Genomic DNA, 13035 nt, shown 5'->3' with positions numbered 1-13035 from the left:
CTGCAAAGTGAGCCGATAAGGTCATATTTTCACAATATAAAAGAGGAACGTAGCGAATAGGGCAGCAGTGTGCATGGAAAAACACTGATTCGGTAATACAGCTGGAATTCTCAATTTCTCTTCTCCGGTATTGTGTCGATATTTCACAGCTGTGTTGTTGTTGTTTTCAGATGTCTGCCCAGCCGGGTTCACCCTGTGGTTCAGCTAGAAAGGAATTTGCTGGAAAATAGAGATTGTACATTAGACGATTTGAAATTTATGTGGCACCAAATGGCAGAGCATTTCTGAGCTGAGAAATGCTATCTTCCCCTGCTGCTCTCTGAATTCCTAATGCTTGGTTTTTACGAGGTTGGCAGGGATGCCTTCTCTTGTTGCCTCTACCGCACTCCCAGTCGCTGTGCTCATCCATTATTTATGGGACGCACGCATAGGCCCAGAAATACACACTCGCCACACTTCTGTTTTTTTTTGTTTTTTTTTTCTTCCATGGAACACAATATATTCCAGAGTTGCTGACATCCTGACTGCTGTCAGTCCACGTGACCTCAGTGACAGCGTTGCTCCTAACCTCCGACCTCGCTCGCTCTAATGCCACAGCACTAACCCCGTCCCTCTCTCGGTTGCAGGTCTGCAGGGGTCATGAGGGTGTCAGAGGCCCCGCTCACTGTTCAGAGCAGCTGAAGCAGACATGGGCAAAGAAGTCTCGGATGGCATCGGTAGGCTCAGCCTCATCGACTTCACCAGCCACATCCTCCTTTGCCACAACCACCACTGGCTACGCAAGAAGTACGTTTTTGTTTTTTGTTTTTTACTATGCAACCTGAATAGTAAGTAAATTTTCGTAAAATTTGCTCGATACAATGTTTCCACGCATTCGCTGTCACGTGACACTACTGTCCAATCAGAAAGCATAACAAGATGTCGTAACTAAAATAGTCAGGAACACAGAAAGTTTGCGTGTTTCATATATTTGTTTTAGGAATGTGTGCAGTCGTCATCACTCCAAATGTACTTATATAATTGTCTTGACTCTTTTCCACATTTTTTTTTATTATTATAAAAACTTAAATCAAATCCAATGAGTTTCTTTTATGGTACTTCCTGCACACAAATTTAAAAAATCTATAGTTGGATGAAATACACTTAACTTGGGCAGCATGGACAATGTTACTATCTTAGTAAATATCTCACTATCATTTCTGATATTATGAATGAAAATGAACATTGACACGGTAGTTTGGTGGAATTTCACGGGGAATAATAAACCACAAGATCAATGAACTGTCACTCGGTGAGAATAAAGTCCTGGAGTATTTCATCATGTCACGCTGACAGAGTACATATATGGATGTTGTTACATATTCTATAGCTATGCTGTAGTTATAAAAACAGCCTGTGTGTTCATATATATATCCAGGTTTAATAGAGTGTGTATTTCACTGACAGGTTTAGCATAGAAATGTAAATTTTTAACACTGCACAGAACTATAGTGCTACAGTCTGTCATATGATCAATAATCATTCATTACTTACCTGTGTATTTACCTCGTATTATGACCCAATCAATCTGTTATACCCTGACCTTATCCCCTTTTCACCAAAACGTATATTAAATCTATTTTAAGTGATTCTGTACTTAAGTCTTTTTAAAATCAGTGTTATTTATTTTTAGCCAGAAAAACTTTTGACAAATAAGACATGCTTCAAATAAGACATTTCAAATTTACACTCCTCTGAGGAAGGTAAAGTACAACAGATGTTCTAATGATGCTCCAATCGATCAGCTGCAAACCCAAATCATTTCCATTCATGTGTGCAATCTGTGCAGATGAACTAAGTGTCCTGCTTCTGATTTGTAACTATGCATCACAGTGTAGCAGTATGTTGTGCCAACATGCAAATCAACTTAAACATGTTCAGTTTATTATTGATTTATTTCAAGACATTTTTTCATTGCTCTCCCAGTGTCCATCTAAATTCAATGACTTCCAAAGCCTTCTGCTTTTGTGTTGATGCAGTTAGTTAAACTTACAATCTTTAACACTTACTAGATCAAATACTGAGATCTGATCTCATCAACTCTGTTAAGGTTGTTTAAAGTACCCAAAGAAGCTTGAAGCTCGCTGCCAACTGGTGTTTTGGAGCTGTAACTACAGAGCAATGCAGACATGAATAGCATAGCATTAGATGGTAGGGGTGGGGGAATAATCGATACTGTGTAGTATCGTGATATTTTGTTTGCTAATAATGTATCGATACAGGGACAGCAGAAATCGATATTTTGTTACAAAAAAGGTTTTTGTGCTCTGACTTCAGAGCATGTTGATCCTTTTTCTGAGCAAGAATCCTGACATTCCTTCACTGTCCAAATGTGTTTAACTTTTTTTATGGCAGCAATAAACATGACAGTTTACTTATTTTAATTTAAGACATGTTTTATTTTAATTAAGTTTAAAACTTTTTTATTTAATGTAAAATTATATTTTGTTTTAATTTATTTTCAAATTCTTCAGTTGCTTAATGGGCTGCATAGTTTTCATAAATTTCATAGTTCAGAATAGCTATAATTGTACCAGATGGTTGCATTCAGTTAAGTTGGACTAGACTGTAATACAAACCGTTCAGTTTGTCAACAATAAAACTGACTGAAATGAGAGAAAGACTCTGAGTGTGAGACTTTGATATTAGATAAAATGAATATTGATAAAGTTTACCTTTATGTACAGAATCTGAATATCGCAAAATATTTTAAAAAATTGCAATAATATCGTATCGTGCGTTAAGTATTGTGATAATATCGTATCGTGGGATGTATGGTGATTCCCACCTCTATTAGGTGGACATGTGCTGCAGTTCATTTGGGGTTGGGTTTTAACCTCCCAATCTGCTGCGGATTTCTTCTTCTTTTTAAAGTTTTCCGTTGCACAGTAGAAAAAATGGTCTTCTGTGCTGCCAGTTCTGGCTCTTCGAATGAATATACGAATCAGCCAAAGTGAAAACTGAACTCAACGTCAGGACTGGCATGTTACAAATGTATACCTCTGGAAATCTTTAAAACCCTGACACAGATAAAAGACATCAAATTATATGCCCAAGTTGTTGTTTTTCTTTCTTTTATGCTCAGTTTGAATTTGATAGTAATAGTGCACATAGCATTTACAACTTGTAGTCCTTTGTATGTAAAACTAGGGTTGTTAAAAAAACCCTTTGGGGGAAAAAAAACAACTATCAGATTAGATGCTCATTCACGTTAACACACATTAACATTATCCATTTAACAATTAATAATTACCTAATAGCCACATTAGCCTTTTGCCAGTGATCATTTCGCAAATGGCTTGTGGCTAATAATAAAAACGAAGCGTAAATATTGGTGCTACGCAGCTAACGTTGTCAGCTCTGCCGGTCTGTAATGTTGTAATAGATGGTGTTAATTTAACAGGGTAAAACACAATTTTTGGGCTAAAGTGTCAAGTATCGAGTAGTTTCCTGGGTAACTGTATAGAGTTTCGAGCATCGTTGAAGAATACATAATACATGAAAACTTTGCCAAATTAATTAAAATTTGTATTTTTTCTTTTTAAAAACAGTCCTTTATTTTTTAAACAATGTTTGTTTGTATTGAAATACACATATTTTAAAAAAATGTTGATGTCTGTTTTCGCTCCAACTCATAAAGAGACCAATTTGCTACTCCCTGAATTCTTTAATGTAACACTAAGGACCAAATGATGATCTGTATTACTTATGCAGTCTAAGCATGGGGGATTCTAAACAGGCACACTGTGCAATTACCTCAGCCGTGAGAGACGAGACGGTGAAATTCAAATGCATCAAAGTCTGAAGCCAAATTTAGTCTAACACTCCAGTCCCATGATAAAATGTGTTTGGAAGAATGCGTGATTCGGTGAGGGACAAAATGGCTATCCATCACAAGCCCAGCGCTCGAAAATATCTGTCCAATATTGCAAATCTTCAACAGAGCGACTCAAGAGACTTCACTCTTCAAAATGTCAGCAACAGACGCTAAATATTCAAAGCCATGTGCAGGACTCTGGAGTATTAAGCTGTTTTCCTTCAGAATGTGAAAATAATGTAAAGCAGCAGCCGGCATTGCTTTTGTCAAACCTCTGACAGGTCATAGAAATTCAAAATCTGATTCTCCAGTGCCCGGCTAGATTTTTAGCAAAACTCTTAGCCATGCAAACCACTGGGTGAGCGGTACATCCGCCTGAGCTGTGGACCGCTGTAAAAGTCAATTACTTTGACACGGAGGAATTGGATGCCACGTTTTTAAAGAGAGCAGCTCCCTCTTGCTGCCTCAGCTCTTTTGGGATGGATATAAACAATCAAGTCTCAGGCAGCCGCTTTGCTGCTCAGTGATCAGATAGGAAAATTGCTCTGATCACTGCGGTTGGTTGAACACACACGCAGCCAGTCACGTACACACCCAAGCACAGAGTAAGTGCTGTGATGTGTGCTTCCAGTTTTTGATGTGCAATGTGAATTTGATGAGCCCATTTCTAATTAACCTATTAATCATAGCTCTCATGTACCAGATGTCTACCCTCCCTTCTTGTGAGTCTGTGTATGTTACACACTGCATGGGACCAAGCTGTACAATTAAGGCATATCACCATGAATGAACTCGCACCATGACTTAAAACACGGGGAGGTCGTGGTATTACACAGATGCGTCCTGCAGTGGGCCATAGGTCCAAGGCAACTTATGTTCTGGGATCAGCAACCACGAAGAGGCATTTTATTTTGAAAGGCCTACTTTTTACTCTACGCCACATTAGACTGTAAACACGTGCTCTGCGTTAACAACACACCTACCAACTTTTGCAGCTGTTATCATGATGGGAGTGTTCCTGCTTTGGGCATAACTACAAACAAAGATTTAATTACAGCATTCTTCTTTGGAACATAATATAATACAAAAATCCGTGAGTAAAATCCTTTTATAAAATATAATATAAAATGTAAATCACACCGTATTATGTTTAATTCTAAAAAAACATCCTCATGTGGGAACTAGAAAGTGTGTTTGCTGATATTCTAAAGCAGCCCCCTTCAAACTGAAACAAACACTATAATATTAATGTGTTTTCTTACAGCACTAAGCTGTGCGCCTGCTGCATCTCGTCCACTCATGCCTATTGTCTCGGGCTGAACAGCTGCAGAGCTGCGAGACAGCGCAAAGAAAAAGTAATGACTGATGACCACAGACTGTGTTGGTGCCACCGACCGCCTGCCCTCCTCTTTCTCCTGCCTGCTACTGCATAGCTCTTTGTCACTGCAGACTTTCTTTGGCCCTTTTATCCAGTCTTTTACATTTATCAAAATGTGCCAGCTTTATGTTTGGTCTCTTTTATGGAGAATTTGCAGGGGAAATCTCAGTAGGTCTGCTCTCATAATAATTGGCATCACTTTCAACACTACACATGTCTAAACTGCATGCAGGCACATTTAATGTGCTGTGTGTCTCAGCTCACCAAAATTATGATTACTTTCTTAAAAAATACTTTATTTTCATCTATTTGAACTATTTTACGATTTTGCTACGCAGCAAGGAGTCGACGAAGATGGAAACATTACAAACGGGTCATTAAAACAAGAGGGATTAAAAAAAAAAAACCCAAAATAATTCATTCAAAGAAAATGCATTTACATTGCTCATTTGTATGAAAGACAAAGTATTCTTTGTCTTTCATACAAATGTTGGATGTTTTACCAAACTGAAGCCAGCAATATGATACATCCATGTCTGAAAAGTGCTTGGGTTGTCAAACTCAAATCCACTTAAAATGAACTAATGGCTGAATTCCAACCATCCAATAATACTATTAGTAACACCTATGTTTGTTCTGCAGTAACTCAAGCTACCCATCATGGACAAAGTCAATTACAGTATGGCTCCATATTGCACCCACATACCGTCGGTGCAGTTATGTCTCCTGCTGCATTGTTGCTTTGTTTTTCAAAATAATATCCACAAGGCAAACTTTCATTACACAGCACTTTTTAGACAAGAATGCAGTGGATCTGATCTAATAACACAAAGTAAGTAAGTTTTATTTATTACGACACAGAATATAGCTACTGCAACAAAGGAAATAATTTAATGTGCCACAATGCAGTACTAATACACTTATTACTTTTGTATACTCTTATATGCTGTTGTTATTTACCTTATGTTTTTTAAATGTACACATTTTTCCATGGCGTTTAATAATAATGATAATAATGATGATGATAATGATAATTCTTTCATGTTTTATTTATAATTATTAAAATTGTGTGAACTTTTTGTCTTTCCCAGTCGGCGTAAAGATTGAGGAAGGTCTCTACAACTCCTGAATCTTAGTGTCATTGCATGCCATCACTAATTTAGTATGTAAACAGTTGATAATAATTCTAACACTTATCTTTCGAATGAAAATTTAAATGAACATAGCATGATGAAAAGTGAGAGAGAATATGTCTGTAAAGGTGTTGGCATTAGTTTTTTGCCACGTCAGCTCTCTTGACCAGAATTTGCAGTTAATAAAAAATTTTTAAAAAATCAACAAAAGACACCATTGCAAAGGTAAAAAAGTTGTTGGTTTAACAAAATGTAAAGTACCTCTAGATTTAGCCATGCTATGTTAGCTCTCCTGCTAGCAAATGGTACTCTGTTACTGACACATTATATTGAACAACACACACAAAGTTAACATAATTGAATAGATCAGACAATTGTCACTACGCCCAATTTACCTTTTTGTGTCTGAATCAGCCACTACTGTTGTTGTTTTTAAAGAGCTGATATAATAAAAAAATATATAATAAAATTCTGTATAATCTGTGTTTCAAATTTAATAAAAATACTTTGAAATGATGGCGTCTAGCTTCTTGTTATTTGGAACTTACCCTTCAAGCATAATCATTCGAACTTCTTTCTCTCCCAAAGATGCTAGCTCTCATCGACACATTCCTGTCTTTCAGGTCCTCTGTATTTGCCAGCATCTCCCTGTAAGACTTTGCAATGAGAATGTCTGATAACGTCGACACTGAAACAATGAAGGTTTCCGAAGCCGCCGAACCCGCGTCATCTGCAAAAGATGCCAAGACTGAGGTGTCTGACCAGAGCCAGAACAGCAGAGATGAACATGGTTGCAACAATAAAAAGGACATACAGGTAAAGAATGCTGATTTATGTTCAACCTTAAAACGTGTCAGTAACAATTCTTCCATATCTGTGTGACTGTAACATTTAATTTTAGAATTATGGACTGCACAGCGATAGAAACACTGTTTTGGTACACCGGGTGTTTCTGTGAAAGTGCTGTAATGAAATGTAAAGAAGTGCTTCCTGCCATGTGCAAACACAGTGCAGAGCAGATACCTGAGTAGATTATCTTGTCAGTAGCATTATATCCTCATCGCGTACGACTCTGGATACTGTGACTACAAAAAGAAAGCAGCAAAAGTTTGTTACTAATAGCAGGGAGTCAAACATTCAGCACTACAACCAGACTGACAAAGAATCAGAGCCTTCATGAGTTTCTTCACAAATAAAACATTTATAAGCGTTATAACTAACTATCTGAAGTAATTTCTTCCTTTAGATCCTCAACATGTCTATTAGACCCCATTCCTACGACAGTGTTCAAAAATATTTACCATTAATAGATGTTACATTTTTAATACGATCGGTTTATCTTTATCAAAAAGGTTGCGTATGACAGGCTTTCAGGGTTGCACAGTTTTCCGTTTCAATGGTTTGAATTAAACTATTACTTAAAAATCTTTTACTTGATCCAGGTCTCTTAGTTATGGACTAATATCCAAAATCCTTTCATTTCAATTGTTCTTGAAAGAGTAGTTGTTAAAAGATTTCTGGATAATACAGAAATGGGACAGGTGGAGGTTAGAAATGACTTTCTTCTCACAGTGAGCTCATATCTGTGCTTCTCCCAATGGTTACAGTGTTTAACTACAGAGATTGGTATTAAAGGAAATGCACTGCAATAATTGGAATCATAGATAGATGTGTGCTAACATGAAAGTTAGCCAGGGTTCCACAGGGCTCTGTGCTGGTACCACTGCTTTATACGTTTTACTCTTCTCAGAACAGAAAAGTTGGAAACAGATACTTAACTCTGGATCATGGCATTAACTTAGCATCCAAAAGACTTTGAGAAATCTTGGGAGGCATTTTTGATCGTGTCCTTCAATGCAGATGTTAAACAAATATGAATCGTTGCTGAATATCTCTAACATGTAAAAACATACTTTCTAGGGCTGATGCTGAAAAACTAGCTCATGTTTTCATTACTTAGGCTGGAGTACAGTGGTCCATTATTATCAGGTTGTACTTGCAAAGTAGCAGAGTACTTGCTTGTAGAGGTCTCCTCCAGAATACTATAGGATCTTTACCTTACGAGATAAAGTGCCTTGAAGCATTGTATAAATAAAGTTGAATTGAATGAGCACTAATGTGAAATGAAGTGTCAGTTTCACAGTGTTTTGGTAGACTGGAGCCTCAATAAGCTGAGGACACTTACCTGACAACTTCAGCAAAGTCTGTCATTTCTTTTCCACACCTCGTTTCCATGAAAATTCAGTAGCAGTCAACGTCGAACACCAACTGCCCTGGGCATCTTCTGTCACCTGCGGCACTCCCAGCCGTTTCAGCGAGGAAATATTATTTCTGAAATGTATAATCGGCGCAGACAGAAATAATAATGCAGGGTTCAACTCTGCCTCAGCAGCACTGAGGTCAGTCATAGTGAGACTCTTCACTGCTGTCTACCTGGCTGCTGAGAATTGTTAAAGTTGTTAAGAAGTCACGGATCTTCCACAGGAGACATTAAACTGGTTATCTACTGAGGCTTCAGGAGAGCTGAGAACACTTTGACATAAACTGCTAATTAATAAGGTCTTTGTCATTGCAACATTGTGCTTTGGGGGTGCAAAAAAATTAGCATTTGTTAATTTAGAGCAAAAACTGGCTCTGACAGGTTTTCCTCACAGAGGAATGCACACTAAAATCTAAATGGTGAAACTGTGAAATCTCTTCTTGTGTGGTCAAAGAAGCAAAATCCAGGAAAGACGAAGGATTGTCTCTTTGGCTGCTGCCTAAAAATAGGATTCAGGCCAATCTGGCCTTGTGGTTGGAGGAGGGGAGCGCGAGGGAGTCAGGCAGGCAGATAATCGGAGCTCAAATCCAGGCTTATCTTCCAACTTCCTGCGCCTATGTTACCCTGAGGAACAGAATGACACCAGCATGGGGGAAGCAGCATGGGAGAGAGGAGGAGATACAGGAGGAAGAGGGAGGGAGAGACGTGTGGAGAGGTTGTAAGAAGGAAGGATTAGGGAGAGGAAGAAGGTGGAAGAACACGAGAGACACGGTGTTGGAGAATGAAGGAAAGAAAGGAGAGCAGAGGCGAGACAAGAAAGTAGCAAGAAGATGAAAGTAGAGGGACGATTTCTCCTCCTTAAATTATTTTAATCCACCACAACAAAGAAAGAATTTCAGCTATCAGCTCAAAACCCCCAAAATATATTTAGCCAAAGTATTGACTATGTTTGAAACTAGAAGGCAGCTTTTGAAGCCCAAAATGCTCTTTTTGGATTAAAAAGTTGACTTCATAAGCAGTAAATTGGTCCAATTGTACAATCCAGTTCATCCACTCATATATTTTGCTGCTGTAGCATTGTGTGGTCTGGTATGACCATTAGCTGAGTGACTCTGCTTCATGTCACCTCTACAAATGTAGGCTACTTGCGATTGTGCTGCTTTTTCTGTTTTGTGTGTTATTTTCTTTTTTGCCTTTTCCTCTCCCTGATGTAGTGATTTTATGGTTACTGGAATGCCGGGATATGCTGACGGCACTGACACAGCCGACCTTTCCGCTTGTAATTTCCAGCGGTGGAGGAGGTGAAGCTAATTCCGCTGCTCTGTGTAAGGGCATCGGTTAAATGCCTGAAATGTTCATTGTGAGAGGAACGGGTGGGGGAAGAAATGAGGGAGAGGACAGCGGTACCTTAAACGAGGCGAGGCGGGGGTGGGTATGGCGGCATCGGGGGGCAGGAATGCGTTCCGACAGAGGTAAAAGAGGGTGACTTTGCCACCATCTGCCTCCAGCTCTCCAGCTCTGTCCTCTGCGGCAGGACAGGTGGCTGGTGGCCGCCCTACTTCTGCTGACTTCAGCCCTTTCCCTCTCTCCCCCCGCTTTCCCTTTCCTTTATCTCCTGGCGGCATTGTTCATTCCCCACCGGCCCCACACCGCTCAATTAGCCGGTGAAGCGGTGCGCTCACGGTCCCTGACCACCCTCCACCCCCGCTACCCTCTCCTCCACATCCATTTTACCTGATATAGAAAAGGGGCACGGCAGGTCACAGGCGTTGGAAATAGGCGAACAGCGGCCCTCGAGCTCAGTGAGGGAGGGGATAGGTTGTCCTTTTGATTTTTAGAGGACAGGTGGGAAGGACAGCGTTAGTGTGTGTGTGTGTGTGTGTGTGTTGGGATTAGGAAACAGAGGACTGGGCTCTGTTACAATTTACACTGAAATGGCTCCTGCCAGGTCTCCCCCTCCCTACCTTTTCCCTCCTCCGCTCTTCCCTTTACGTGCTACTGAGAGACCTTCTGTTTACACACACACACACACACACACACACACACACACACACACACACACACAGAGCCACCAGTGCGTGAAGCGCAGAGGCACCGAGCTGTCTCACACACTAGTAGGCGGGTGGCTTCTCTCTGCTTTCTGCACCTTACATCCAGCGCCTGCTTTCACATGACAGCTAAATGGAGCAACGAACAAAACTGACCCGAATCCCTCACAGCCAAATGTCTGGCTTTTGTTTTCTGCGGCATCTTGCTAAGAGAGAGAGAGTGTGTGTGTGTGTGTGTGTGTGTGTGTGTGTGTGAAAGGAAGGGGTCCTGCAGTGCAGCCACTTTGGTAGCATATGCTATCCAGAAATTAATTCATTGCTCCCAGTAAATGATTATCTATCCATTATTTATCCAGAGAAAGTCTGTGATTTGGCCAAGGGTTGAGCAGACACTTTAACAATAATGAACACACAATAGTGCAGAATTTGGAGATAACGTATCAAGGTCAGAACTTCAGTGCAGTCACTAAGCTGATGCAGATTCTCACAGATTTTAGTCAGATGGTCTACAATCTACAGAAAGACTGAAATGGTCACATTTCAGTCTTTCTGTAGATTGTTCCAGCAAAAAGGAAAAATGAACCAGTCCAAGGACAGAGTGAGTGTTTCCCTTAGCATCACATCATATTTGTGATATAGCAAGGCAAACAATATAACGAGTATGGGTACATATTTAAATGTTTTTATTGATTAACTCATTCACTGCCAGCCATTGGCAGTGAATGAGTTAAACCCATTGACTCATTCACTGCAATTGACGGCTATAGACGTCAATGGTAGTGAATGAGTTAATAAAAAATAAAAAAAGCCAAAACCTATATTTTGTCACTGAATTGGCTGCAAGGCTGCTGCTTTTGCCGTATGCTCTTCTTTGGACAGACTTCAGCTTCATCAGCTTGGACGTTCTTCAGCCTTGGTGGTTGGCTAGCCTGGTTTCTGCTTAGATTGGCCCTTAAGCTCGTGTTGGAACGAGGACCACCATCGCCAGCTGCTCTTCAAGTTGTAGTCTGTCTAATTGTGAGAAGAGAGACTGGAAAAAGCTGATTGACATCGAGACCAGCAACAATTACAGCCTGGACTATAAAGACTATCACTAATTCTAGACTGTAAAGACTGGAGCTAGCTGGTTTGCAACAACTGAAGTTTCACCATAAGACGGGAATAGTTTGAAAAGTAGATTGATTTTGTTTAGTTCATCCACGATAACAATGCAATCAGCAGCCTCAAACAAAAATAAACTTGGACGGTTATGAATATACCCAGGCCACCCAAGTGAGGGTATGTGCGAGAACCACTGAGATTTATCTTTATGAGCCAATCAGTGAGAGAAACTCGAACCATGTAGACGCCCACTGAGCAGCAGCATACAAAGAACAGGGGTATATCCCCTTTCTGTAACCACTCAATATCCAGCTACTTTAGGTGTTTCCTAATGAGCAGATCACTCTAATCCAATAAAGGTTAAAGAAAAAAGTTGCCTGAGGGATGAAATGGGATTTACTCCTTTAAAAAAAAGAAGCAAATTTCATCTTAAACATGAGGTTTTCAGTGAGCATTTTAAACGACACGCTCTGGTCAGTTATCACGCCTAAATATATTATGACCATCTCGACTTCAGCCCCTAGCTCAGTTTCAGAAAGATTAGATGCTGTTTGAGAGCAGCATATACTTGTATTTTCTTGCATTTAACACCAGCTTAAGTTCAGTCAAATGAGACCGAACAGCATCAAAGACTGAGTGCAGTAATTCAGGGGTTCATATAGCAGATGATGATGATGGGATGCAGCATTAGATAAAACGACCACACATGCTGTATAAATGGAGTGCTAATATAAAAACGGTGATTGCTTAACTTGAGATTTTCATTTAATATCTTTTATTTTCGCAGACTGGTGTCAGCACATTTTGTTCTGTGCTCTTTAAGTTTTGTTTTTTTTTTTCTTCAGCCTGCGAACAGACATTAAAAAGACATCATAGAAACTGAAACCTATGAATTGTTTGGAGTTGCTCAAGCTCTAGAAGTGCACCCATGCACAAAATGTAGGCCACTCATATTTAATTCAAATATCATTTGTTACTTTCTTTCCCCCCCAAAAAAAGTCTTCCCCCTCCCTTTTTTTTTTTTTTTTTTTTTTTTTTTCCCAAGCATCTGTGGTTTGTTTGATTTCATTTTCCTTTCCCTGCACCCCCTCCCCTACCTGTGGACAGCCTGTGAAGTACTCTAAGGTACGGTACTCTCGACATGCATGTTGCGCACGGATGCTCCGACCTGTCTCGTGCACTTGACTTGCGTTGTTTGCTTGGATTGAGATGGAAGTTGTACCCGTGTTACCTGTCACGCAGATGTCTGAAATGACTTT

At 39.8% G+C, this 13035-nt stretch overlaps 1 protein-coding gene across 1 annotated transcript in view; it reads left to right on the top strand.

Moving 5' to 3' along the window:
* Positions 1 to 13035, top strand: part of LOC146608600 (R3H domain-containing protein 1-like) — a 52668-nt gene that overhangs the window by 8157 nt on the left and 31476 nt on the right. The window contains exons 2-4 of the mRNA XM_085347737.1: positions 627 to 786; positions 6991 to 7183; positions 12884 to 12901. Coding sequence (XP_085203863.1) covers positions 7031 to 7183; positions 12884 to 12901 — 171 coding nt within the window. The 5' untranslated portion in view covers positions 627 to 786; positions 6991 to 7030. The remainder of the gene's footprint in view (positions 1 to 626; positions 787 to 6990; positions 7184 to 12883; positions 12902 to 13035) is intronic.

The sequence above is a fragment of the Diplotaxodon limnothrissa genome, linkage group LG23 (genome assembly GCF_057381915.1).
Source record: "Diplotaxodon limnothrissa isolate DT_005_m linkage group LG23, D_limnothrissa_male_GT1.1, whole genome shotgun sequence".
Classification (NCBI taxonomy): Eukaryota; Metazoa; Chordata; class Actinopteri; order Cichliformes; family Cichlidae; genus Diplotaxodon; species Diplotaxodon limnothrissa.
Note: the sequence above shows the minus strand (reverse complement) of the source record. Positions and strands in the feature narration are given on the sequence as shown.